General features: G+C 43.5%; 1 protein-coding gene across 2 annotated transcripts in view; it reads left to right on the top strand.

Moving 5' to 3' along the window:
• Positions 1-25,510, top strand: part of EIF2D (eukaryotic translation initiation factor 2D) — a 37,226-nt gene extending 11,716 nt beyond the window's left edge. The window contains exons 4-15 of one of the 2 annotated variants that reach the window (XM_084853341.1): positions 674-764; positions 4,087-4,194; positions 5,654-5,937; positions 7,398-7,515; positions 11,571-11,616; positions 12,052-12,155; positions 20,448-20,606; positions 21,073-21,162; positions 22,369-22,464; positions 23,300-23,420; positions 23,963-24,137; positions 25,381-25,510. In XM_084853341.1, coding sequence (XP_084709467.1) covers positions 674-764; positions 4,087-4,194; positions 5,654-5,937; positions 7,398-7,515; positions 11,571-11,616; positions 12,052-12,155; positions 20,448-20,606; positions 21,073-21,162; positions 22,369-22,464; positions 23,300-23,420; positions 23,963-24,137; positions 25,381-25,451 — 1,463 coding nt within the window. In that variant the 3' untranslated portion in view covers positions 25,452-25,510. Of the gene's footprint in view, positions 1-673; positions 765-4,086; positions 4,195-5,653; positions 5,938-7,397; positions 7,516-11,570; positions 11,617-12,051; positions 12,156-20,447; positions 20,607-21,072; positions 21,163-22,368; positions 22,465-23,299; positions 23,421-23,962; positions 24,138-25,336 lie in introns of both variants that reach the window. The other variant, XM_084853340.1, reaches the window with a different exon arrangement.
• The last annotated feature ends 93 nt before the right edge of the window (positions 25,511-25,603 follow it).

The following is a 25,603-nucleotide window of genomic DNA, read 5'->3' as shown; positions in this document are numbered from 1 at the left end:
GAGGAAACGCAGCATTTGCTCATGTCCATGGGTTCCGGACTTCAGGCAGTCATTGACTGCAAAGGATTTTCATCCAGGTATTAAAGGCGATCCTTAAATTTGAAATGATGTTGGTTTGTTCCATTACTTATGAGCCACCAATGACGGGTGTGCGTACATGCCACTGGCTGTCCTTCCTGAATGGTTAGTGCCCCATTTTTGTCAAACCCCTTGAATTACAGCTGGAAGTCTTGACTTCGCTCCCATCTGGGTGTGTTTCCTTTCATCTTCAATGTGGTGGTGTACAGAGGCCAACTGCCAAAACAGTTATCCTTGTTCCAATATTTCTGGCCCTGACTGTATGTGATGCCAATTTGTGTAATTTGCATCCCAGCTGCTAAATCTTGGCTCTTTGGCTGCAGGAGTGGGTGCGGGCAGGTCAAAGACACACTGGCAATTTGAGACAAGATTTGAAGCTGTATTAAAGAGAGGCCCTTGTTTCATGTAGGCCTTAAAGTCAGCACCTTTTGGCTTCATTGCTGAAGAGATTGTGCTTGATCTGAAATATACCTTGTCACCAACTTAGCAATGTTAGTATTTTTTGCTGCTCTTGCGCTTTTTTAAAAGAGCAGAGAATGTGGGAGATGGATGACTTTGTAAACTTGTTGATGCTAATTAAGGTTCTTTTCTACAGATCTAATGCTTCCAGGGGTTATAGTGCCCTCTTATGGTCTTCCTCAAGTAGAACGGGGCACTCTCTGTGCTATTACCTTGGTGGAAAACAGGTATGATTTCTCTTGAATGCTAATGCTAAAGAGTTTCATCTCTTTGGGAATGAATTCTTGCTGTCTATTTTGAGAGGGTAAAACAAAGAACAAAGCCAGCGCTATGCAAGCAGAAGAACAGCGTGAGTGTGAGCAGATTCTTTAGGAAAAATTGGACAAAAATGTGTTCAGTTTTGCTGTGACATCTTTAGTTCCTCAGAAATTTGCTTAAATTTTGTGCATTTGAAGACTGTAAGATTGTATTGTTCATATGTCAAACAATATTCAATGCTTTGATTCCAAGCAAGATGCCATCTAAGAAAACCTAGATGTAAGCCAGCCTGGTGTCCTCCAGATGTGTTGGAGCACAACCCCTATCATTCCCAACTCATGCTGGCTGGGGATGATGAGAGTAGTAGTCAGCACATTTGGAGGGGGATGGGTTGTGGAGCGTTGCTGTGAGCCTTTACCATTGCTTGTTGTGGGCTGTAATCCTTCACACCTCTTGAGGTCCTCAACTCTTGGAAGCCAAATGGATTTTTAAAAAAACATTTTGTGAAGAACCATTGTAGTAAAGTGATTTTTTAAAAGTCTCAGTCAAGAACTGAGTTAGGCTCTCATCAGGCCAGCAAAAATAAGGCTTCTCACATTTGCACTGATAGGTTTGGAGCAAAAATTTGCAGGTGGGTCAGTTGGAAGCTCCTCCATATTGAATTAACCCATTGGTCCACCTAGCCCAGTATTGTCCACTCTGACTTGCAGGAGTCTCTGTGTTCTTGGGCAGTGGTCTTTCTCAGCTCTGCTTGTTGACATCTTTTTAACCAGAAATGCCAGAGATTGAATCTGGCCTCCTGTATGTGCAAACTATAGACCCTCCTCTATGTACAAACTATGCTCAGAGAGGCTTGCCTGGCCCCTACATTGTGGTCTTTTCAGGGCACCCAGATGAAGACCTTTTTATTCTACTAGGCCTTCTAGTCCTTCAGATTTTTTTTAAAAAAGTGTCTTTTTAGATCTTTACACTCCTGCTGTCTTTTACAGTGCTTCGGTTTTATTCTGTTTTAAACTTTTAAAAGTTTAAACCTGTCACATTGGTTTATATACCAATATGTTATATTGTTATAACTTATACCAATATGTTATATTGTTATATGTTATATTGTATTTTCTGTTATACTGTTTTTTCTGGTTTTTTGTTTTGTGAACCACTCAGAGAGCTTCGGCTATTGGGCGGTATGTAATAAATAAAAGTATTGCTCCATTATGTATGTCTTTGTAATACTTGCAAAAAGACCAGCTTTGATTTGCCAGATGCATAGTTTAGACTTGTGTCTGCCTTTTCCTTTTACGGAGGTGTGTGGCTGGATATTTTCTGATCATTGCCTGAATGTATCTTATAAATGCAAATAGAGGAAATTAGCAGCAGCTCTAATTGTGTCCAAACTCAGCATGATTCATAATGAAAATGCTGCTCATCTGGAGTACTGTGTCCAGTTCTGGGCACCACATTTTAAGAAGGATGCAGACAAACTGGAGAGGGTTCAGACGAGGGCAACAAAGATGATCAAGGGACTGGTAACAAAGCCCCATGAAGAGAGACTGAAAGAACTGGGCATGTTTAGCCTTGAGAAGAGAAGACTGAGGGGAGATATGATAGCGCTCTTCAAGTCCTTGAAAGGTTGTCACAGACAGGAAGGCCAGGATCTCTTCTCGATCATCCCAGAGTGCAGGACACGGAATAATGGGCTCAAGTTACAGGAAGCCAGATTCCGGCTGAACATCAGGAAAAACTTCCTGACTGTTAGAGCAATATGACAATGGAACCAATTACCTAGGGAGGTGGTGGGCTCTCCCACACTGGAGGCCTTCAAGACGAGGCTGGACAGCCATCTGTCAGGGATGCTCTGACTTGGATTCCTGCATTGAGCAGGGGGTTGGACTCAATGGCCTTGTAGGCCCCTTCCAACCCTACTATTCTATGATTCTATGATTCTTGCCTTCCTTCTCTTCTGACTTTGATTTAGGTGCAAAAGCAAAGGAGGAAGATGACAACAGTCTGCATATATGTGGCATCCTATGGGACGGGGAGCATCACAGATAGCAGTGGTGCAGTGTGTGTGTGTGTGTGTGTGTGCGCACGCGCGCACGTTCCCAAAGGGCTGAGATGAGGGAAGAAGCACCTCTTTCCATTTTGATACTCTCTCCAGCCACAAAGATGGTTGTGGTACCATTTTTTCCTGCACAGCAAAACGTAGTCTCTTTCTAAGGAAGAAGTTGGGGATTGCATTGTATGAACAAAAAATGCTAGGAAAGATCATATTTCTTATTATGGTTTTTGCTTGCTGGTGTTGCAAGATGAAGCTAGTAAATTTACCCAATAGCTTGATGCTGCAGAGTATAAAATTACAGGTGGAACCAACACAAAATAAAAATCTGCATTCTGTAACCCAAAGAGTATATCTGGGAAACAATATAGCCACTAACTGGGCATCGTCTCTGTGAACTGTCTTATACCAATATTTTTACTGGCTCATGCTGACTTGAATCATCCAGGCAATAATTTTATGTGTTTTCTCCCTTGTTGTCACAAGACCTGGTTTTGTCACTTCCCTCTTGGTTTCAAGGAAAGGCAAGCTGAAAACTTTCTGGCCCGCCCATTTATTTTGGCACTGAGATTATGTGCCAATATCTCTGCTTCCTATTGATTACTTTAACCCATCCAGGCTTCCAGGAGTAGGGTTGGCTTTTATGTATTGAGGGGCATTATTTATTGCCCAGTTCAGACAAGATGAATGTGCTCTCCCTCCTCCCCTTGCATGTTCCTATTCCGTTCTGCAATTTTTATTTGTATTTCTTTCATTTATATCCCACTTTTCCTCCAAGGAGCCCAAGGCAGCATACATGATCTCTTCCTCTCCATTGTACCCTCTTAAGCACTTCTTTTTATGGTAACCCTAGGAAACCAGGATGCCCAATTCAGGTAAATTGCTATTACTGCAATCCATGGTTTGCCTCCAAACTCAAATTAGAAACCAGTTTGAAGCAGGTTTGCCGTTCTTGTTTGGAGGCAAACCATGGCCTCCAGGACCTATAGTTTGCCTGAACTGGCCATCATGGCAATCTCTGGTTACCACAGGGTACCTGTAAGTGCAAGAGGGAATTGGGGGTGCCAAGGGAGAAGGGAACACATGCGCCTAAAGCACATGCCCAACAGCCAAACCATGGTTTAGCCATGACCTGAACTGCAAGATTTCTTCTCTGGGAGTTGGTACGTAACTTGCTTTAGATGGAGTAAGAATTCTGCTATTTGCCTTAAACATACTATACTGTTTTCTTTTTTCAGAGCGCCTGTGGCCATTGGAATAGCTACCATGTCCACTGCAGAGATGGTGGCAGCTGGAATGAAAGGCAAAGGCTTCACAGTGCTGCATACATATATGGATCACTTATGGTGTGTGCACAGTGGGATAGTTTACAAAATGGGGGTGAAGCTGTAGTTAGCTTTGGCCAGGTATTAATCCAAGACTTTGGCAAGCTGAAATCCAGGTTAGGAAAAACTGGGTCCTGAGTAATTAAAGTGCAGATATAAATAGCCATATATAGAACCTGAACTGTCACTTCTGATTAGCAGGGGGTATTCCACGAAAGTCTCTTGGGTGACAGATAGAGGTCTTTTCCCGTTATCTTAGATCAGCAGAGGTACATGATTTCAAAGAATACGTAAGAAAAGAAGTTTGGGTTTACAGCACCAATCCAGAGAACTGTGAGAACTCTGAACTTTTCTTGCTCTGAGCTGCCCAGAGAACTCTGTTGTAGGACGAATGAATGAATGAATGAATGAATGATTACAGTAAAAGGCTAAGCATTCACTGCTGTGCCATTGTTCTCCTTGAGCTCTTGCAAGAAGCTTCTGCCATTGAGTCTCAGTGAGCTCTCAGGTGGGGCATGACAATACCCCCTTCTCCTCCTCTCCTTCTTGCACGCAGTTCAGTGTTGTGGGGAGGGCTTTCCTTAGAAGCTTCTTGCATCACCAATGATCCGTTCGCCTCAGTTTCCCCTTCCCTCTTGCTGAAGTCCATGAATAGCTTGCACATGCTAGGCTGGGGCATAAAAAATCATAGACTTCATAGCATTAGGAGTGTACCTTTAAAATGAGTCTGCACTATGCCCCCTGCTAGGCACAAAATGGAATGTGTAACCCAAAGGATGTGGGATTTTGGTGGCTTCAGGCCACACTCTTCTTCAAAATAAAAGTATGGACTTGATGGGGATTATGCAAGCAAGTTCTTGTTTTGGTTATGACGGTCTGGCCCCTTGCACATTAATAGAATTAAATTGGGGTGCAGAACTTCAGACCTGGGGCCCAATCTAGCCCTCTCAGGTTCCCCAGATAGCCCTTCTCCCTTTCCCTGGCCCCATCCCTTTTCCCCCTGAAATTTGGTGGTTTCCTGGCTTTTGTGCAGTTTTTCCCTCATTCTAAAGGGTGGAAATGCCTCTCCTAGGGCTTGCTTACTGGCAATAAGGGCTAAGCTAAAATAGGATGTTTTTTTTCATACTTTGGCCCTAAACCTTTTGCCTTCAGCTATGCCCACCACTGGAATGTGCCCCTGAAGAGCTTCTACAAAATGGAATTTGACCCTCGGGCTGAAAGAAGTTGAACCCCCCGGCATTAACTAAGTGGTGGAGGCCTTTTGGCCATCACCTTTTTGGAGCAGATATCTGCAGGCGTCCAGTGCTGTTCCTGTTTCCTTGGAACAGGCATTCCTTTTTGTGAAGGAAATAGTTCTTCGCAACAGTATATCTCAAATGCTCCTGTCCTTACTGTTTGCTGTGAGCTTCTCTCTTACTGAGATGGGAATTTGGAGTATGATTGATTGTGCCACTTCTTGTTTTCTTTTTGAATTAAAAAGGGGCTTTGGTGACAAGTCATGCCCTCCCACAATAGCCCCCTTAGAAGCAGAACCTTCAGAGATGGTGGGTGCTGAAGAAGAGGAGCAGGGGGATAAAGAAGAGGCAGGCAGTGCGCCGAAAAGCAGCCTCTCTGTTGACTCACCCTTGCAGACAGGCAGTGGAAATCGAAGTACGGAAGAAGCTACTCAGTGTGCTCATATGGGAGAAAAAGAGGAACCCAATGAAAATGGAGCTGCAGAAACTACTGAAGAGGACAACCCAGAAGATAGTAGGAGTCCGCAAGGTACAACGGCTTCTTTATACAGGGGAGACATAATGGAGGTATACAAAATTATGCATGGTGTGGAGCATGTGGATAGACTTTTTTCTCCCTCTCACATAATACTAGAACCCGAGGCCATCCCATTAAGCTGATTGGTGGGAGATTCAGGACAGATAAAAGGAAGTTCCTCTTCATACAGTGCATAGTGGAATGGAATTTGCTACCCCAAGATGTAGTGATGGCTACCAACTTGGATGGCTTTAAAAGGGGGTTAGACAAATTCCTGGGGGAGAAGGCTATCAATAGCTACTAGTCCTGATGGCTATGTGCTACCTCCAGTACCAGAGGCAGTGAGCCTATGTACACCAGTTGCTGGGGAACGTGGGTGGGAGGGTGCTGTTGCGCTCATGCCCTGCTTGTGGGTTCCTGGTCAACAGCTGGTTGGCCACTGTGTGAACAAAATGCTGGACTAGATGGACCCTTAGTCTGATCCAGCATGGCTGCTCTTGTGTTCTTATATAACAAGACAGACTGGTGTATCGTGCTGTCCCTGGGACGCTTCACATGTTGTAAAGTTAGCATGCACCCTAACATACCCTGTATTGTGTGAGCGGTGTGTGTGTGTGTGTGTGTGTGTGTGTGTATAAATATATATATATATATATATATATATATATATATATATAATTTTTTTAAATGATGGCATGTACACTGGAAGTCGCACACACACATGCATGCTAAGCATGCATGTGTGCGACTTCCAGTGTACATGCCATCATTTTATATATATATATATATATATATATATATACACACACACACACACACACACACACACACCCCGCTCACACAATACAGGGTATGTTAGGGTGCATGCTAACTTTACAACATGTGAAGCGCCCCAGGGACAGCACGATACACCAGTCTGTCTTGTTATATAAGAACATAAGAGCAGTGTGCATATATTCCTAGGCTCAACTGTGGTTCCTTGCAATATGTATGCTGTATGTGTTTGATGACAATGGCAACAGAAGCAAAAGAAGTATCTCTCTCACACACATTACGGCTTACGCACAGTATACCCACTACCTTTCTAAATGTGAAGCAGGCTTTCATTAAGCTCTGTGATCCTTGCCAGTGTGCCGAGTTGTTTCTGTAGAAATGTAATGTTGCTGTTGGTGTCATGCTGGCCTTTTACGCTCTTTGTTCACTTCTTTTTCTGTTTTGTTTGCCTGTATTATCTTGATTAAAAAACCCGAGGCACAAGCCATTATGTGACTTGTATGTGGAAGTCTGTAGTTCGAAATCATGCTGTGTGCCACTGAAACCTTTTCCCTGTTTTAACATGGACACAACTCAGAGGCATAAACAGGAGCAGAGAGGTTCACACTGTGACAATGATATATCGTGAACTGGCTCACACTGTGTTCTGTGAAGAGGCTGATAGGGAACAAATAGTTCTGCCCTTTTTTTTTTTACAGAACAAATGGATGTGTTGCTTCATCAATGCTTCTTCCATGCCTTAAAATGTAAAGTGAAGAAGATGGAGCTCCCTCTGCTGACCAGCACCTTTCTGCGTAACTACATGTTCTCATGCTGGTAGGTATAGTGCGATCAATCTTACGCGAGGTGAATGCAAGTTTACTGCCAAACATTGCTTTCTGTTTGAACCTCCTGATTTTCATCTAAATTCATTGTGCTTCACATATCAATATAATTCATTCACAACTGTGTTGATCAAACTGAAGCCCAAAACAATATAACAAATTAATATACTAATACAAAATTGATATTTCAAAACCCAGTATCATATCACATCGTTTTACAAAGGTATCAAACAACTTTAGTTCAACTCTGTTTTTCCATGGCTATTTATCGCAAGTTTGTCTTGCTGTCTCATCTTTCTTGCTGCCAAAGGAAAAAGAACCACTTCGTATATTACCTAAGAATTTGCATAAGTTGGAAGGAAATACAATTTCAACAAGAGCAGTCATCCTTCCCATTGGACGGGAAGGGTTTCAAAACTCCTTCTCTGGGATTAATATGTAGCGCATTAAATCTTCCACTTGTTTTTGGCCACAAATACATAGTCTTTGATCCATTGGTATCTTCTTATGATAGCCTTCAAGACCTCAGTTGGCATTACTTGAAAACATAATTCAATGAATGCAGTGTTGCTGCGTTGTAGGGGATGTCGGGGAAATCCGCAATGGATTCAAATGAGTTGGGACTTCTATGAATCTGACCTACAGATTCCACAGTGCACTGACTTTTTCCAAGTTGAGTGCATTCCATGGACTTGCAGACTGTTTTTTTCCCGGGGGGGGGGGGGGGGAGGTTTGCGCAAGTGCATACTTGCAAACAGAAACAAAATTCTCATACATCCCTAAAAAGAATTCCAATTCTACCAGTGAGCAGAAATGGAATGAAAAGTGCCTGACAATCTGTGAAATGCAGACAGAACAGATTTAACAAAATCTGTACATCCCTACTATATGCCATGTAAATCTGTCCCCAATTAACCAGGCCTCTGGTTTTATATGAGAGTTTCAGGCTATTTGGTTAAAAAGAGATTGATTTAGAATGAAATTGCCTCAAAACCAGAAGGAATGTTTGTCCCTTCTGCCAGTTATACAGCTTTTCTCAGTTCTCGTTTTTAACTCCCATTCCAGGTTTAAAATGAACTGATTGACTTCTGAAATCTGTGTAGCTAGATATGGAATGGACATACTGAGCCACATCACTGTTCCACTTTAGCCTAATTCTGTCCACTCCAACCAGACTTGGCTCTCCAGGGTCTCAAGGCAGAGGTCTTTCTCAGTCCTGCTACCTTTTAAAAAGAGATACCAGAGATTGAACTTGGGCTGTTCTGCCTGCAAAGCGTACGCTTGACCTCTCCAAAGGTGCAGCTTCCTGGCTTCTGCAGCATGATAGGAAATCATTCATCTTCTGAGCTGCAAGCAACACGGTTGACCAAGCATGCAACCAGCCACTGTGGGTTAACAAAGCAGCCAGCCAACTAACATGTTAACAGATCTTAAATCATTATGACCAGTAAAGACAACCTAGGATAAATGTACTGGTTTTGATCCAAAATTCTGTGAGTAGGTACAGCATCCATAGATCTCACTCACAGATTGCAGAGTCAAGGATGGTTCTATCTGGGATATGAAAATGCAGTCAGTGAAGAATCATGTTTGAAGGAGCGTCACATGCACATCAGTTTGTACATAAGCAGGACGTCCATCATGTTTCATATCATATCCCTGATATGATATGAAACATGATATGATATTTCAAATCATATCCCTGATGAATATACAGGAAAGATCTGAATGTCCCTGATAGCCATGATAGTGCGGTCACTGAACTTGAGCCGGACATCCTCGAGAGTGAAGTCAAGTGGGCCTTAGGAAGCATTAGTAACAACAAAGCTAGCGGAGATGACAGTATTCCAGCCGAGCTATTTAAAATCCTAAAAGATGATGCTGTTAAAGTGCTGCATTCAATATGCCAACAAATCTGGAACACTCAACAGTGGCCACAAGACTGGAAAAGGTCAGTTTACATTCCAATTCCAAAGAAGGGCAACGCCAAAGAGTGTTCAAACTACCGCACAATTGCGCTCATTTCACATGCCAGCAAGGTGATGCTCAAAATCCTACAAGCTAGGCTTCAGCAGTATGCGAACCGAGAACTACCGGAAGTACAAGCTGGGTTTAGAAGAGGCAGAGGAACTAGAGATCAAATCGCCAACATTCGCTGCATCATGGAGAAAGCAAGAGAATTCCAGAAAAATGTCTATTTCTGCTTCATTGACTACGCTAAAGCCTTTGATTGTGTGGATCACAACAAACTGTGGCAAATTCTTAAAGTGATGGGAGTACCAGAACACCTTACCTGTCTCCTGAGAAACCTGTACAAGGGTCAAGAAGCAACAGTAAGAACCAGACATGGAACAACCGATTGGTTCAAAATTGGGAAAGGAGTACGACAAGGCTGCATATTGTCACCCTGCTTATTTAACTTATATGCAGAGTACATCATGAGAAATGCCGGGTTGGATGAATCAGAGGTCGGAATTAAGATTGCTGGGAGAATTATCAACAACCTCCGATATGCAGACGATACCACCCTAATGGCAGAAAGCGAAGAGGATCTAAAGAGCCTCTTGTTGAGGGTGAAAGAGGAGAGTGCAAAAGCTGGTTTGAAACTCAACATTAAAAAAACTAAGATCATGGCATCTGGCCCCATCACTTCCTGGCATATATAAGGGGAAGAAATGGAAGCAGAGACAGATTTTACTTTCTTGGGTTCCAAGATCACCGCAGACGGTGACTGTAGCCATGAAATTAAAAGACGCTTGCTCCTTGGGAGGAAAGCTATGGCCAACCTAGACAGCATAGTAAGAAGCAGAGACATCACCTTGCCGACAAAGGTCCGTCTAATCAAAGCTATGGTTTTCCCAGTAGTAATGTATGGCTGTGAGAGCTGGACTATAAGGAAGGCTGAGCGCCGAAGAATTGATGCTTTCGAACTGTGGTGCTGGAGAAGACTCTTACGAGTGCCCTGGACTGCAAGGAGGTCAAATCAGTCCATCCTAAAGGAAATCAACCCTGAGTGCTCATTGGAAGGACAGATAATGAAGCTGAAGCTCCAATATTTTGGCCACCTAATGCGAAGAGAAAACTCCCTGGAAAAGACCCTGATGCTGGGAAAGACTGAAGGCAAAAGGAGAAGGGGACGGCAGAGGATGAGATGGCTAGATAGCATCACGGATGCAATGAATATGAACTTGAGCACGCTCCGGGAGAGAGCACAGGACAGGAAGGCCTGGCGTGCTGTGGTCCATGGGGTCACGAAGAGTCGGACACGACTGAACGACTGAACAACAACAACCATCATGTTTAATCCTAGAATTATTACAGAATTGGAAGGGGCCTTGGAAGTCATCTAGTCCAACACTTGCTGGCAAAGAATGTGGAAAGTAGTTGTGGAGCACCATTTGCTATAGCTGGCAGAAGAAGTCCTGTGTGTACACAGGGCCCTAGGCAACAGCCATTCTTAATATGTAACTTTATATGTGAATTTAGCATGGGTCAAAGTCTGTTAAGGCATATTACAGATATAAGACAAATGTTGTTAAAATGTTGTTCACATGATGTGTTGTTCTGCTTAGCTCTGAAAATCCCATTTCACCTATGTGATATTCTGTGTTAAACAATGTTTGATCTTTCCCAAGGATGTACAACAGCTATCGTTCAGTAGAAGTGTAATGAAAAGAAAATTGCCTGCATTTGTAACAGAGGAGGCAGCTCAATTTGATCTCTTTATATTAAAAGTCAGCAATTTGTGGCCCTCCAGATGTTTTTGCCTACAACCCATGGTCCCTCACCATTGGCTATGTTGACTAGCACTGATGGGATATGGAGTCCAAAACATATGGAGGGCCACAGGTTGCACATCCCTGGCCTATATGGAATTTAAATTCTGTATTTCCAATCTCATTAGGTTCATAAGAAAATTTTAAAAAGAGAAGTTGGAATAGGCTGGGGGAAGCATCTTTTTAAAATATAACCAATAAAGAAAGATACTTAGGCTTGATTTCTGCTATTTCTTGCATATAATTGTTCTCTCTTTTAATTTACCAATAGTCCAAAAGGTCAGCAACTAGACATAAAGAAATCTAGCTACAAAAAGGTGAGTTGATTTTTCTGTGCCATGAGAAGTTGAGGAATGGATTTAACTTTAACAGCATTGTAGAGAATTCTGTCTGTCCACCTGCCTGCCTCTCACATCTCTGCCTCCTATATCAGTGATAGGCAGGGCAACCAAGAATTGGTAAGGGAAAGGGCCTGTGCTTGTGGTACGCTACACACACTCATGTTACTGTTGGTTAGAATCTGGACAGACTGTTACAAGCCTCTCTGCAGGCCCCCACTATGGCTCTGCCTGTACTGCACAAGAGCCCTTCCTCTTCTTCCTATCCTATCCCCAGTCAGTGATGGAGGCTCTAAGCACATTGGCTTTTCCCCCTCTTTGAGGACAGCAGCAAGCCACTGCAACGTGTACTGCCTCATAGGCTGCTGCCGTGCTTGTCCCAACATCCAGGTTCTAACTGCCTTGCTCTCTTAGTTCTCCAGGTTCCTGCAATCGATGCAGCAACAGAAGATCATCCAGGTGAAAGAACTGAGTAAGGGGGTGGAGAGCATTGTGGACATAGACTGGAGACATGAATGGTAAGATCCTGAACCCCTGTTCCAGCCAACATCGAAATCTTGGGAGAGAAGTTCTTAATGGGCGGTCTTCACAGTGGAGAAGGGTTTGAATGATGTTTTCTGTCTGTGATGCTTTAACACTGGTGAATGAGTTGAGCTGTGTTTAACAACAAAGCAGCTAACGAGCAGAAATGTTGCTCTTTGTCTTTGTCCACATTTGTGCACACAACCATTTGAAAGGTATTTTATCACTCATATAGAAGTTGTGTTCGCAACATTGTTCAGGAGGCGGCAACAAAAACGTCCCAAAGAAAAAGAAAACCAAGAAGGCAAGATGGCTGTCTGCTGAGACACTGGAAGTAGCTCAAGAAAGAAGGAAAGCAAAAGGCAATAGTGAAAGGGGGAGATATGCGCAATTAAATGCAGAATTCCAGAGGTTAGCCAGAAGAGATAAGGAATTATTTTTAAACAAGCAATGCGCGGAAGTGGAAGAAGATAATAGAATAGGAAGGACAAGAGACCTCTTCCAGAAAATTAGAAACATCGGAGGTAAATTCCAGGCAAAAATGGGAATGATCAAAAACAAAGATGGCAAGGAACGAACAGAAGCAGAAGAGATCAAGAAAAGGTGGCAAGAATATACGGAAGATCTGTATAGGAAGGATAATAATATCGGGGATAGATTTGACAGTGTGGTCAGAGAGCCAGACATCCTGAAGAGTGAAGTTGAATGGGCCTTAAGAAGCATTGCTAATAACAAGGCAGCAGGAGACCACGGTATCCTAGCTGAACTATTTAAAATCTTGCAAGATGATGCTGTCAAGGTGATGCATGCCATATGCCAGCAAATTTGGAAAACACAAGAATGGCCACCAGATTGGAAAAAATCAACTTCTATCCCCATACCAAAAAAGGGAAACACTAAAGAATGTTCAAACTATCAAACAGTGGCACTTCTTTCACATGCCAGTGAGGTAATGCTCAAGATCTTGCAAGGTAGACTCTAGCAATTCATGGAACAAGAATTGCCAGATGTACAAGCTGGGTTTAGAAAAGGCAGAGGAACTAGAGACCAAATTGCCAATATCCTCTGGATAATGGAGAAAGCCAGGGAGTTTCAGAAAAACATCTATTTCTGTTTTATTGACTATTCTAAAGCCTTTGACTGTGTGGATCATAACAAACTGTGGCAAGTTCTTGGTGGTATGGGGATACCAAATCATCTTGTCTGCCTCCTGAGGAATCTGTATAACGACCAAGTAGCAACAGTAAGAACAGACCACAGAACAACGGACTGGTTTAAGATTGGGAAAGGAGTATGGCAGGGTTGTATACTCTCACCCTATCTATTCACCCTGTATGCAAAATACATCATGCAATGTGCTGGGTTTGATGAATCCAAGGCTGGAGTTTAAATCGCTGGAAGAAGCATTAACAATCTCAGATATGCATATGATACCACTTTGATGGCTGAAAGTGAGGAGGAGCTGAGGAACCTTATGATGAAGGTGAAAGAAGAACGTGCAAAAGCTGGGTTGCAGTTAAACCTAAAAAACCCCAAGATTATGGCAACCAGCTTGATTGATAACTGGCAAATAGAGGGAGAAAACGTGGAGGCAGTGACAGACTTTGTATTTCTAGGCACAAAGATGACTGCAGACGCTGACTGCAGCCAGGAAATCAGAAGACGTTTACTTCTTGGGAGGAGAGCAATGACAAATCTTGATAAAATAGTTAAGAGCAGAGACATCACACTGACAACAAAGGTCTGCATAGTTAAAGCAATGGTATTCCCCGTAGTAACCTATGGCTGCGAGAGCTGGACCATAAGGAAGGCTGAGCGAAGGAAGATAGATGCTTTTGAACTGTGGTGTTGGAGGAAAATTCTGAGAGTGCCTTGGACTGCAAGAAGATCAAACCAGTCCATACTCCAGGAAATAAGCCAGACTGCTCACTTGAGGGAATGATATTAAAGGCAAAACTGAAGTACTTTGGCCACATAATGAGAAGACAGGAGACCCTGGAGAAGATGCTGATGCTAGGGAAAGTGGAAGGCAAAAGGAAGAGGGGCCGACCAAGGGCAAGATGGATGGATGATATTCTGGAGGTGATGGACTCGACCTTGGGGGAGCTGGGGGTGGCAACGGCTGACAGGAAGCTCTGGCGTGGGCTGGTCCATGAAATCACGAAGAGTTGGAAGCGACTGAACGAATAAATAACAACAACAATTACAGTTGATATCCTAGATAAGCTGCTGTCTCTCAGGCTGATGTTGAGAAGCCAAAAATCTAAACAAGCTCCTGTTCTCCAACAACAGTAAAATAAGGGGCTATTTACAGAGCAGGATGGACACACACACTGCTTGTAGCCTGAAGTGAGATAACCCAATATGCTCATCAGTAAGCGTTCTTTGATGAGCGATGAGTGTATGCTGGAGAGCTCTACAGTGTTGAAGCTCTTTCAGGCCAAGGGCTGAATTCCATTTTGGAGAAGCTCTCAGAGGCTGCATGCCAGTGGTGGGTGGGACTGAAGGCAATGTGGGGTTAGCCAAAGACGCAAGCATCAGGGGCCCAAACCCCAGCTTATTGTAGCTTAAAGCTCTTACTGTCAGGAACTAAGCCTTAGAAGAGGCGTTTCAGCATTGCAGAATGGAGAAAAAACTGCGCAAAAGCTGGGAAACAACCACATGATCAGTGGTTGGGGGAAAGGGGGTGGGCTTAGGGTAATTGGGTAGGGGGAACCTGGGAGGGCCATATTGGGACTCCGGCAGGCTGGATTTGGCCCTCGGGCCTCAGATTCTGCATCTTTGTTTTACGGGAATGAGGGTGGCATTTATCTATTTATTTAATACATTTATATATTGCTTACCATATTTAAAAAAGCTCTAAGCAGTTAGTACATGACAGAGGCAATTAGGAAGAGGGGTGTGAGTTTGTGTAAGCACAGTGCGCATTAATGGTCTGGAAAAGTGTATACAACAAAGCATAGAAACATGAAGTGTAAAATGGACTGTAGAAACTACAGAATTATCTTGTTACATCAGCAAGGCTGGACAACGAAATGATAGATGCAGTTCAGGCTGCAGTCATATACCCCTACCATCGGAAGCTGCCGTATACTGAGTCAAATCATTGGTGCATCTAGCCCAGTATTGTCAACACTGACTGGCAGCGGCTCTCCAGGGTTTCAGGCAGGAGTTTTCCCAACCCTACCTGGAGATGCCAGGATTGAACCTGGGACCTTCCAGTCAGCATGTGCTCTACCACTAAGCTACAGCCCCTTCCTCAATCTGGTGCCCTCCAGATGTTTTGGACTTCAGTTTCCACCAGCCCTAACCAGCATGGCCAATGGTCAGAAGTGGTATACCCACTTGAGTAGACATGTCTAGGAATGCACTGTCAGCCTTAAGTACAAAGCTTTTTCTCCTTAGGAGGAAAAAAAAGACTCTCCCCCCCCGCCCCATTTAAGTACCTCTTACTCAAAAAGAGTGGTTAATGTTAGTACCACTGCTCAGCCCTTGCCCATTTCACTGCTTCAATCATTGTATTAAATCAATACAATAAATACTAAATAAACCAAAGTAGACCAGACCAATAATAAATGTTCTCCCCGTATTAACACCTACATAGCATAATAAAGTCTAGGATTGCAAATTGCAGAGGGTTCTTGTATCTTTTAAGAGTGGCATCATCTTAAAAGAGATGTTTAGCAAGTGATGCTTTGGCCATCTCCCTGCTGCTGCAGATCGTGCCTTTTGAAACCTCACCCTGATGCTCACTGTTAAAGGCATAGAAAGATTTTCAAGACCAGGCTTTGGTAATCCTAATCACTTTCCTTCTATAACACAGCTGCTCATCACTGCTTGTTATTACTATTTTTCAGCTGCATCACTATGACATTGTTTCAAATTGGCGACAAGCTATGCAAAAATATGCCACTTCTCAATTGCTTTCCCTTTATCAACAATAGGCATTGTGAATTAAACAGTAGCTATCTCCACTATCTAATGGAACTATATTATGCCAAATGTGCATAAGTCTTTAGAGCTGGTATCATTCAGTAGGTATAAAGAGGATAATAACTTTTATGACAACAGTTAATTCAATTTATATCCCACTTTCCTGCAATTCCCTTGGACAAGGACCTTAGTTATGTGTTCAGATACCTGCCCAGACATGGGCACTCTGGCTATGAGTAATTTGCTACATCTAGTACTATTGACTGCAGCAGTAAATATACACACATAGTCCCATTGGGCAGTATCCAGCTGTTGTCATTCTGCTAATGCAAATGATGTTGTGCTAGCAGTAACTAGGTTCCGAACTATACGCAAGAGGAGAATCCAACTAAAGTTATGTAGTGTAATGTGCAAGTGCCTGTGCAACCAAAAGATTTGGCGGAGCTCCACTAGCACTGTTTGAGTTTGCAGAATGACACTGTTGGATACTGCCCTATATTACCATTGTCCATTTAAGATGTGGACTAATTTAGTCCACCCCTTGCCATACTTCTCCAATGATTAGGGCATGCATGCTATTGTCAGGGAAACTGTTGATACTGGAATATTAGCAGTGAAGAAAGCTGTAGAGCAATGACGATGGGGTGGGGAGGAGAACGGGTGGACACTTGATGTGGCTGGTGTGACTTGCAGGCCCTCTGAGCTTTATCCCCCTCCTACCCTACACATCTTCATATGTAAGCCCCTCCATGTAAAAGTTAGAGCTGGGTGTGCTTACCTGTCGTCTCTCCCAACCGCTGCCCATGCTCGCTTCGCAAGTCTTCCTCCCACTTCTGCTAGAAGTGTTGAAGGAGTGGTGATGAAGATGCACTGCAGCCCCTCCTCTCCTTTCTCCTCAGGGTTCATGTCTGCGGGGGTTGGCTCCTCGGTTCTGGGTTGTTGGGCTTCATTTTCTAGGGGGGGTTCCACACTCTCTCCACCACCACCCATCTATGATGGCACATACGCATAGCATTGTGAAGTTAGCATTTAACAGTAACTTTTAAAAGGTCTCATTTGTGCTACACCTTGACAGATGTGATGTCAGGGGCTCCTACAGTCATCAGCAAGAACAGCCAGTCCTGTGCATTTGCTGTGTCATAATGGCTACTTGTGATGTCAAGGAGGCTGACCGAGCATGTGTAGGCCGTGTATTGTAAGGGGAACATTTAGATTAGGTCTGCATATGAGCTTAGCTAGAAGTGACTAAGACTATGAATGAAATTCTTCTCCACCCTTCCTCTCCTCCAGAGATTCACTTCATCGGAGTCCAGGTCTAGGAAGCTCCCTGTTCCCCATACTATAGAATAATTGTGAGGATGTTGAGAGGTGCTGTTTTTATTACTTTTCTCTTCCCAACCCCCTTGTCCTAGAGCCCTGTGCAATTGATTGCTGTGGGGGGGGGGGGTGAGAGAGACAGAGACAGAGAGCGCTTTTCCCTACAATCATGAAAACTCCAGGAACCTCCATGGCAGCCCTATTGTCCTCATATAATCCCCTGCTCATATTGCTACATATGCAAGGATGCTCTCACTCTTAGCTATCAGTTTATTTCCACACAGGCAATTTGTTTCCCCATCTTCCTTTGCTGCTAAGAAGATTGGGGTTGAGCGGCTCTTCTCTTTCCCCATTAATGGGAGTTTTCTGGCACCTTCATGCCAAAAGCCCAATAGGCATAGAGTGAGGTGGGGAATGTAAGATAGGCCAAGAAACCTGGAGCCAAGGTACCTTGATAAGAGCAGGCTCTGTAACCCAGTTATACCACATAGTTTCAGGATCTGGTATTAGAAAGGTGCTGGATAATATATTCAGGATAACTTGTTCTGGAGCAAGTGACTTTTTCTGATTGGAACTTTTGTTTTGGCAAAATATATCTTGTATTCTGAACAGCAGGTACCAGTGGGTAGCACTGGGAGAGGAGCTGTCAGACCCATGGCCAATCACGTGTGGGGTGCCACAGGGTTCCATCCTCTCCCCGATGTTATTTAACATCTATGTGAAGCCGCTGGGGGCTATCATCAGGAGGTTTGGGGTGTGGTGTCATCAATATGTGGATGACACACAGCTCTTCCTCTCATTCAAATCTTCACCAGGGTTGGCCGTGGAATCCCTGTCTAAATGTCTGGAGACCGTGAGTGGCTGGATGGGGAGGAATAAGCTGAAGCTGAACCCTGACAAGACCGAGGTACTTTTGGTGGGAGACAAGAGGAGGTTGGGGGATGTTGACCTGGTGTTGAATGGGGTGCGGCTACCCTTGAAAGACCAGGTCCGCAGCCTGGGGGGTCATTTTAGACTCCCAGCTGTCCATGGAGGCTCAGGTATCAGCCTTGAGCTGGACAGCATTGTACCAACTCCATCTGATATGGTGGCTGCGCCCCTACCTTCCCAACCATCTGCTCCCATCGCTAGTACATGCCCTGGTCTCCTCTCATCTAGACTACTGTAATGCACTCTATGTGGGGCTACCCTTGAAGACGGTTCGGAAGCTGCAGCTGGTGCAGAACGCAGCGGCTCGCCTGACTAAAGGCAGCCACCAGCATGATCACATCACTCCAGTGCTGAAGGAGTTGCACTGATTACCAGTTGTTTTCTGGGCCAAATTCAAGGTGTTGGTTTTGACCTTTAAAACCCTATATGGTTCCGGCCCAGCCTATCTCAAGGAGCGCCTCCAGCAACACCAGACAGGCTGCTTAACAAGATCAGTCTTGGATGGCCTTCTCTCTGTCCCATCAGCCAGGACAGCTAGGCTGGTGAGGATGAGGGAGAGGGCCTTCTCTGTGGTGGCCCCCAATCTTTGGAACTCCCTCCCTAGGGAACTCTGCCATGCCCCCTCTTTAATGCGCTTCCACCATGCACTGAAAACTTGGTTATTCAGGCAGGCATTTGGGGTGGGTTAGGGTATTTTTAAATGTTTTAATGAATAATTTTACTGTTTTAAATTGTACTGTTGTACATTGCCCAGAATGGCCGGGTGACCGGCCAGATGGGTGATTAAGAAATTTAATAAATAAATAAAAGTAAATAAATTATAGATTTACTGGTCAGGGGGAGGGAGAAAATGAAATCCACAATTTTCTAATGGAAAATGTTAGTGTACTGAAATATAACATTGTAGGAATAGCAAAAGTAAAGTTTTCAGATATCCCAAATTATTATTTTTAACAATGTACTGAAAATCAACACTTCAATTTTGAGAAATATAAAAATGAAGTTTTCAGTGAGTACATTCGCCAGGAGGGTTAGAAGGGGGCTTGGCATGCATCAAATATGCACCTGATTATGGAGCATGTTGCAAGCAGGTAAGGCTGTTTACTGTGCTGGTTCCCCTGCCTGTCATGGTAGCAGGGGTGGCAAATGCAGGGCAAGCATGCTTCATGGAAATTACTGGTACAGGCCCTTTTTTCCATCTACACTAGATGATTATCCAGATAGTGATTATCCCAACAGAAGTCATTGTGAAACCCTTTGGTAAATGCAGGAAGCTAGCCATGCACACAGCAAAGCCAGCCCCAGTCCCTATCAACCATATGGACTGGCAGGGACCAGTGTGGGTTGAGCCACCCCCTGCAGCTCTCCTGATCCCCCAAATGAGTCATCTGAGTAAGTCCTAAATGGCCTGTTCTTTGGATCTCCAGTATATAAATGGCAAGCCTATAGGAAAACGTGCTTGTAAAATCATGCAAGTAAGAAAGCACTTCTCTTTGTGAAATGGCCTATGTGTCAAATAGCTGGTGTAGTGTAATGGCTAAGAGGCTGAGCTATGAACCACAAAGTCCCCTGGTTTGAATCTTGCCTCTGCCATGAATTTACTAGGTGATCTTAGGCAAACCACTCACTCTTAGCCTTAGCCCTTCAACTGAAACGTGGAGATAATAATACTGGCCTACCTTACAGGGTGTTTGTAAGGATTACAAGGAAATGCACGTGCAGGTCTTCAAACACTCAAAAGTGGTATACAAATGCTACATTGTGGTAATATTTAGTGACCCATAAAATCCCCTACTCTTGGTTCAGCAGCCACACTTGGGCTTATTTCAGGGAAGTAGATGATACAGGATTATTTGTTTTGTTGTTCTAGGGACTATCTAGGGAGCGGGAATAAACCTGGATGGTTTGTAAATAAACTTGTGCTGAGGGATTTTATTAGAATATGCAGTATTAGAATATGAAGACCGGTCTCAGGTGTCTACTGCTTGAGAAACTAGGAACGATGCAATGCTGCACTCATTGCTTTCTCAGTCATGAAAGGGGCTAGCCATTGTGATAGTTTTTCTCTGATAAACTGTGTGAAGCTGATCTTCCCCTTTGCACTTCAGCATTAGATCCTTCTTGGTACCTGAAACAGCAGCATCTGAATCACCTGTCGAAGATAGTAACGGCGATTATGCAGAACAGCCGTACCGCTCTCCTGAAATCTTACCACTCTATGGCATCTCATCCAAACTGGCTGCATTGTTCCAGGAATCTGGATATAAGTAAGGAATGCATGAGAAGCAAGCACCTGGCTTGTCCCCGATGTTATTAAACATCCCTTTAACACCTTGCCTGACATGGTGAGCCAAGGGCATTTGGAGGCAAGGAAACATTCAACTGCTTTAAGAAGTGGGAGTGCGGGGGGGGGGGTGTATCAGAATCCAAAGTGAATAGGCAGATGCTTTACGGAGAGAGAGATCTCCACAACTGGAGTTTGCTAGTAATTGTTGTGTAAGATTTTTGGAAAAGTGGCCTACCAGGAAAAAAAAATCGAAAACATCAGTGTTCCTGGCTGCCAAATTCAAGGGTTTGGTTTGGTTCTCGCACTTTTTTGTTTTTGTTTTTAATGAAGGAAACAGCTTCCTTCCAGGAGAGTGTTTCTGAAATCTCCAATTGGCAAGAGCTGAATATTTACTGTTGCCTCCAAAGCACAACTGAGCAAGTAACAAAGTTTTCATTTTCCTCCAGGAAAGGCCATACCCTGTCCAGCAGTGAAGTGAGAAGTGCTGTCATCAACTATGTGAAGATTAATGAGTTGGTTGATGAAACAAACAAAAAGTATGTAAGAAGCAAAGCCTTGTGGGGCAGAGATAATGGAACACCAACTTCATTGCTCTGTTCTGATAGCATCCTAGAATGGCTGCAGGGGTAATTTTGCACACTGAGCTTCCCATGCTCTTGGTAAGGCACTTTTAACGCTAAGCCAAAAATGTGGGGAGTGCTGCAAGAACGAACAGGTGCTCTTTTCTAGTATAGGGCTTCATATGCCAAGTCTGAACACTCAGTCATACATAGTGTATGGCCTGGTCCATCTTTTATATCCAGCTGCATTATAGATGGGAATGAGCATGCATTGACGTCTAGTGCAGTGCGGACTGTGCTCAGGTGTGCATCCAGCCCCTCCCCCCACACACATGCACACATGGGACTTGTGCAAATGTGCCCAAACACTGTGCCTAACCGAACCAGTAAGCGGTATTAAAGATCTATTGCTTTTCTCAAATCATTTAGGAATGCTGCCTGACTAAAGGAATCTTCGTCAGCTAGTCAAATGAATTTTAATTAGGTCTGCAGTATTTTGCTGATTGTTAGATTAATAATTAAAAACCCATTTTATCAAATAAAGATGGTGCCCCTGATTAAGTGGTTGAACGGTTTAATAATTACATTATTAAACATTGATAATTACTTTTAACACGTGTACATATAAAAACAGCATATGGCAAGTGCCATCTTAGAAGAGGCATTCTGTCCTAAGTGAGAGAACTGGGAAAGACTCTTCCAAGATAGGAACATAAGAAGTTGCTTTACACTGAATCAGACCATTGGAACATCTAGCCCAATATTGTTGACACTGACTGGCAGTAGCTCTCCAGGGTTTCAGGCAGGAGCTTTTCCAGCCCTATCTGGAGATGCTGGGGATGAAACCGGGAACATTCTGCATGCCAAACATATGCACACCACTGAGCTATGGCCCTTCTCATGTATCATCTAAAAACAAAGAAAGCATGCTTTTCTTTGGCTATTTGAAATACCCCACTCCAATGAGTTGTGGGCTGTCAAAGCTCTAGCACTGAACTTACCATGTCATTACTCAAGTGCAGTAGTGTTTTAGAAATCCTGTTGCAGCTTTCAAAAATGTGCTAAAGAGGCAAACGGAGTCTGAAAACTTTAGAGTGTTGCACATTCCTGACGGTGTATTCCCACTTCAGTAAGATCATGGTGAGACCACACTTGTTTTTAATTGGTGTTGTTTGATGACAGCTTTGTAAAGGTGAATCCTATCTTGTGTGACTGCCTGCTGAACAAATCAGAGCAAGATGAAATCTCAAAGCTCAAATGGGACGATCTTGTGAGCAGGTGAGGGGAAAGTGATTCCTACTGCTGCTTTATATATTTGCCTGAATATTTTGCATGATGCAAGCCATTGCACTGTGGGGCAGCCCTCAAGAATGCCTCTCTGTGTACTTTCCTATACATTCTGGTATTGTTAAGAATGCTCTTAACATTTACAGTGGGAAATGTTAAGAGTACCCCTACAGTAAGTTAATGCTGTCTAATATATGTAAGCCCAAACCATTCAGGAGTCAAATTCGGTACCAGGAATGGTTAGAGTTAGAGTTAGAGGTGTTCTGTTGCTTGGATTTTAGCTTTTGGCACTTCAGTCTGGGTTCCACAAAGGCTGCCAGTGGGAGGAGGGTTTGACTGTCCTCCTTTGTAAACACACTGCCTTCCAAGACAGAGTAATGACAATATTTCAAGCGAGAGATAAAATGGTTTTCTTGGGATGCTCCTGTTTATCAGGTAGCCTAATGAGACAAGTATAATTCCCCAACGGTCGTTGTGCTGCCTTCTATTATGTGGCCTACACCGGCCTTCCCTAACCTGGTGCCCTCCAAATGTTTTGGACTACAACTCCCATCATTCTTGACCGTTGGCTGTGTTAGCTGGGACTGATGGGAGTTGAAGTTAAAAATGTATGGAGGGCACCAGGTTTGGGAAGGCTGGCCTTCACATAGGATCCAGCATGTGTCTACTAAGGTGGATAAAGGCAAGTTGCATCCGGACTGACTCTCTGAATAGATGTACTTGGTACTGAAGTATTGTATGATTGGCTAAGCCAGAGATGCTGAAAGCTGCCATCCCTTCAGGCTGTGCTGGATACGCTTAAAACTTAGTGCCAACTTTCTGGCAGGTGTCTGGACCAACTACAACCCTTCTATCAGGTGACCTTTTTTGGACAAGATCCCATCGTGAGAAAAGGAAACATTGACCCCATTGATATCACCATAGCACAGAGATCGTCCAATAAAAAGGTAAGGACAAGGGGGTGGGGTCTTCTGAGCAAAGCCCCAAACTGTGCTGCTCCAGAGTCCATAATTGGGCAAAGTGATAAATCACTTGGGGGTTTTCCCCTGAAATCTGCTCGTTGAAATGTTTCCTGTGTTACCATACAATCTCTGCAAGTTTGCCCATGAAAAACATTCTTTGTAGAGCAGGCTGCTAGCCTCGTTATGCAAAGGGGGAAATACAGATTGCCCAAGAGACTGAGACCACTGTCTTAGCTCTTTGGGGCCTGGCCATAACTCCTGGAAATTGCCATAGGAAATTGTCCTTTTCCCTACCCAATACGTGGGGTATCATACTCCATCAATACAGTTGATCATTCCTGGACATAACTTCTGCCTTAATTATGGGGAGTCAGACACAAAGGACCTATAAACACAACCTTTCTGATACGACTTAGATCGTAAGAGTGGGGTTTACTGTATATAAGTCAAATAGTACCCTAAAGACTCTATTGCCAACATCACATCATAATCCACGAAGTGATACTATCTTCTTTTGGGGCTTGCAGGTGACAATAATTAAGAATCTTGAGCTGTATGGTCTGGACCCACAGGCTCTTGCCAACATTCTCCAGCAAAAAGTCCAGGCTAGTGCCACCATTTCTGCACTCCCAGGAACAAAGGACAGAACACAGGTCCAGATACAAGGCAATCAGATCCACCATCTTGCTAAGCTGCTGCTGGGTAGGTATCTATGGCAAGCTCATAACAGCATTTCTTAACAATTAGGGGCTCGGTGTTTAGTCACTTGAACAGTTAGATTAAGAGCGCAGTCCAGGACATGTCTATGCAGTTGTCAATCCTGTTAAATTCAGTGGGACTTATTCCCAAGTAAATGTGCATAGGAGTGCATCTGAGCACAGCAAACCTAAAGGGGGGTGGGGTATAACTGCCACTTTCTAAGCTTTGCTGGTTTGCATATGCTGGGACAGAAGTGGGGGGCAGATTTTCTAATTTTTAATTTCAGTCTTTGGCCTTTATTAAAAAAAAAAGTGTTGCCTCCTTTTGACACTAACAGGAGGGAAAATAACTGCCCCAGCTCCAGTGCTGGTGTACTTTTTGCCCTTTCTGGGGGGCATCTCTGTGGTACTGGGGGGTGTTGGATCCAGCAAATCCCAGGTCTCCCCCAACACACACCCTTTTACCTTCTACCACTGTGGAAACACCAGTGGTATTTACACTGGTGGAGGTTTTCACCAGCAGAACCTCTCAGGGGCTTCTCTGGGGATGTAAGTGCTGTCCTGCTAGCAAAGCAATAGTTCTGCAAAATCCTGCAGGCCATATCCTACAGACCAGCTGATGAGCTGTGAGATTGCAGCCTTCATCGATTTTCAAAATCTTTTAATTGATTAAAAATATCCCCAGTTAAACAGGGAGACTTTGGAAAATGTTAATTATTTTTTAATAAAATTAGTTACAAAACCACAGGTGGCAGGTCCCAATCAAAGAAGTAAGTAATCCTCCCCCTCAAACAGGATAGAATGGCTGTTGCAAAACATTCATACATCATCTTAAAAAAAAGCGCCTTTGTTTTGTGTTTATAGTCCATGGAAGCTTAAGGTGCCACAAGACTCTGTTGGTTTTTGTTGCAATTGACTAACATGGAAAAAAAATCTTTTGGAGCAGTTATTTTATTCATATGATGATTGAATTGATTAGCCCAGACTCTTAAGATTTAGCAGCTGGGACTGCAATCCTATGCACCCTAACCTGGGAGTAAGCCCCATTGAACTTATGTCTGAGTAAACATACATAGGCTTACACTTTAAAAAAAAATAGGATGACAAGCTTCAATTGGCCTTTATATAGTGCTTTAGAAACTTCAAAGCATTTCACAAATATTTAGTAAGGTGCAGATCCTATTGTGTTTAAAAATGTTTCAGTTGTCAAACACCAGATTACTTGTTCCTGCCTCACTCTGTTGCAGAGGACTACCACATACCTCGCAAATACATCCAGGGCCTTGAAAAGGCACCAAAGATGGGCCGAAAGAAGTAGCTAAGGCTGAAGATCAAATTCAGAGCTCCGTTATTTATAAAAATTTTATTCAGTGGAAATGAGTAATCCAATTGCCTTACTTATAAGATAATGGTTTTTATTTAAAAGATAAAATAAAAAGACTTTGCACAGATACTTTGCTGAGCTTTTAT

Source organism: Heloderma suspectum, chromosome 4, assembly GCF_057233095.1.
Source record: "Heloderma suspectum isolate Gila_16-S chromosome 4, 16-S_ref, whole genome shotgun sequence".
Taxonomy (NCBI): domain Eukaryota; kingdom Metazoa; phylum Chordata; class Lepidosauria; order Squamata; family Helodermatidae; genus Heloderma; species Heloderma suspectum.
The sequence above is the reverse complement of the archived record's forward strand: the minus strand, read 5'-3'. Positions and strand labels throughout refer to the sequence as shown.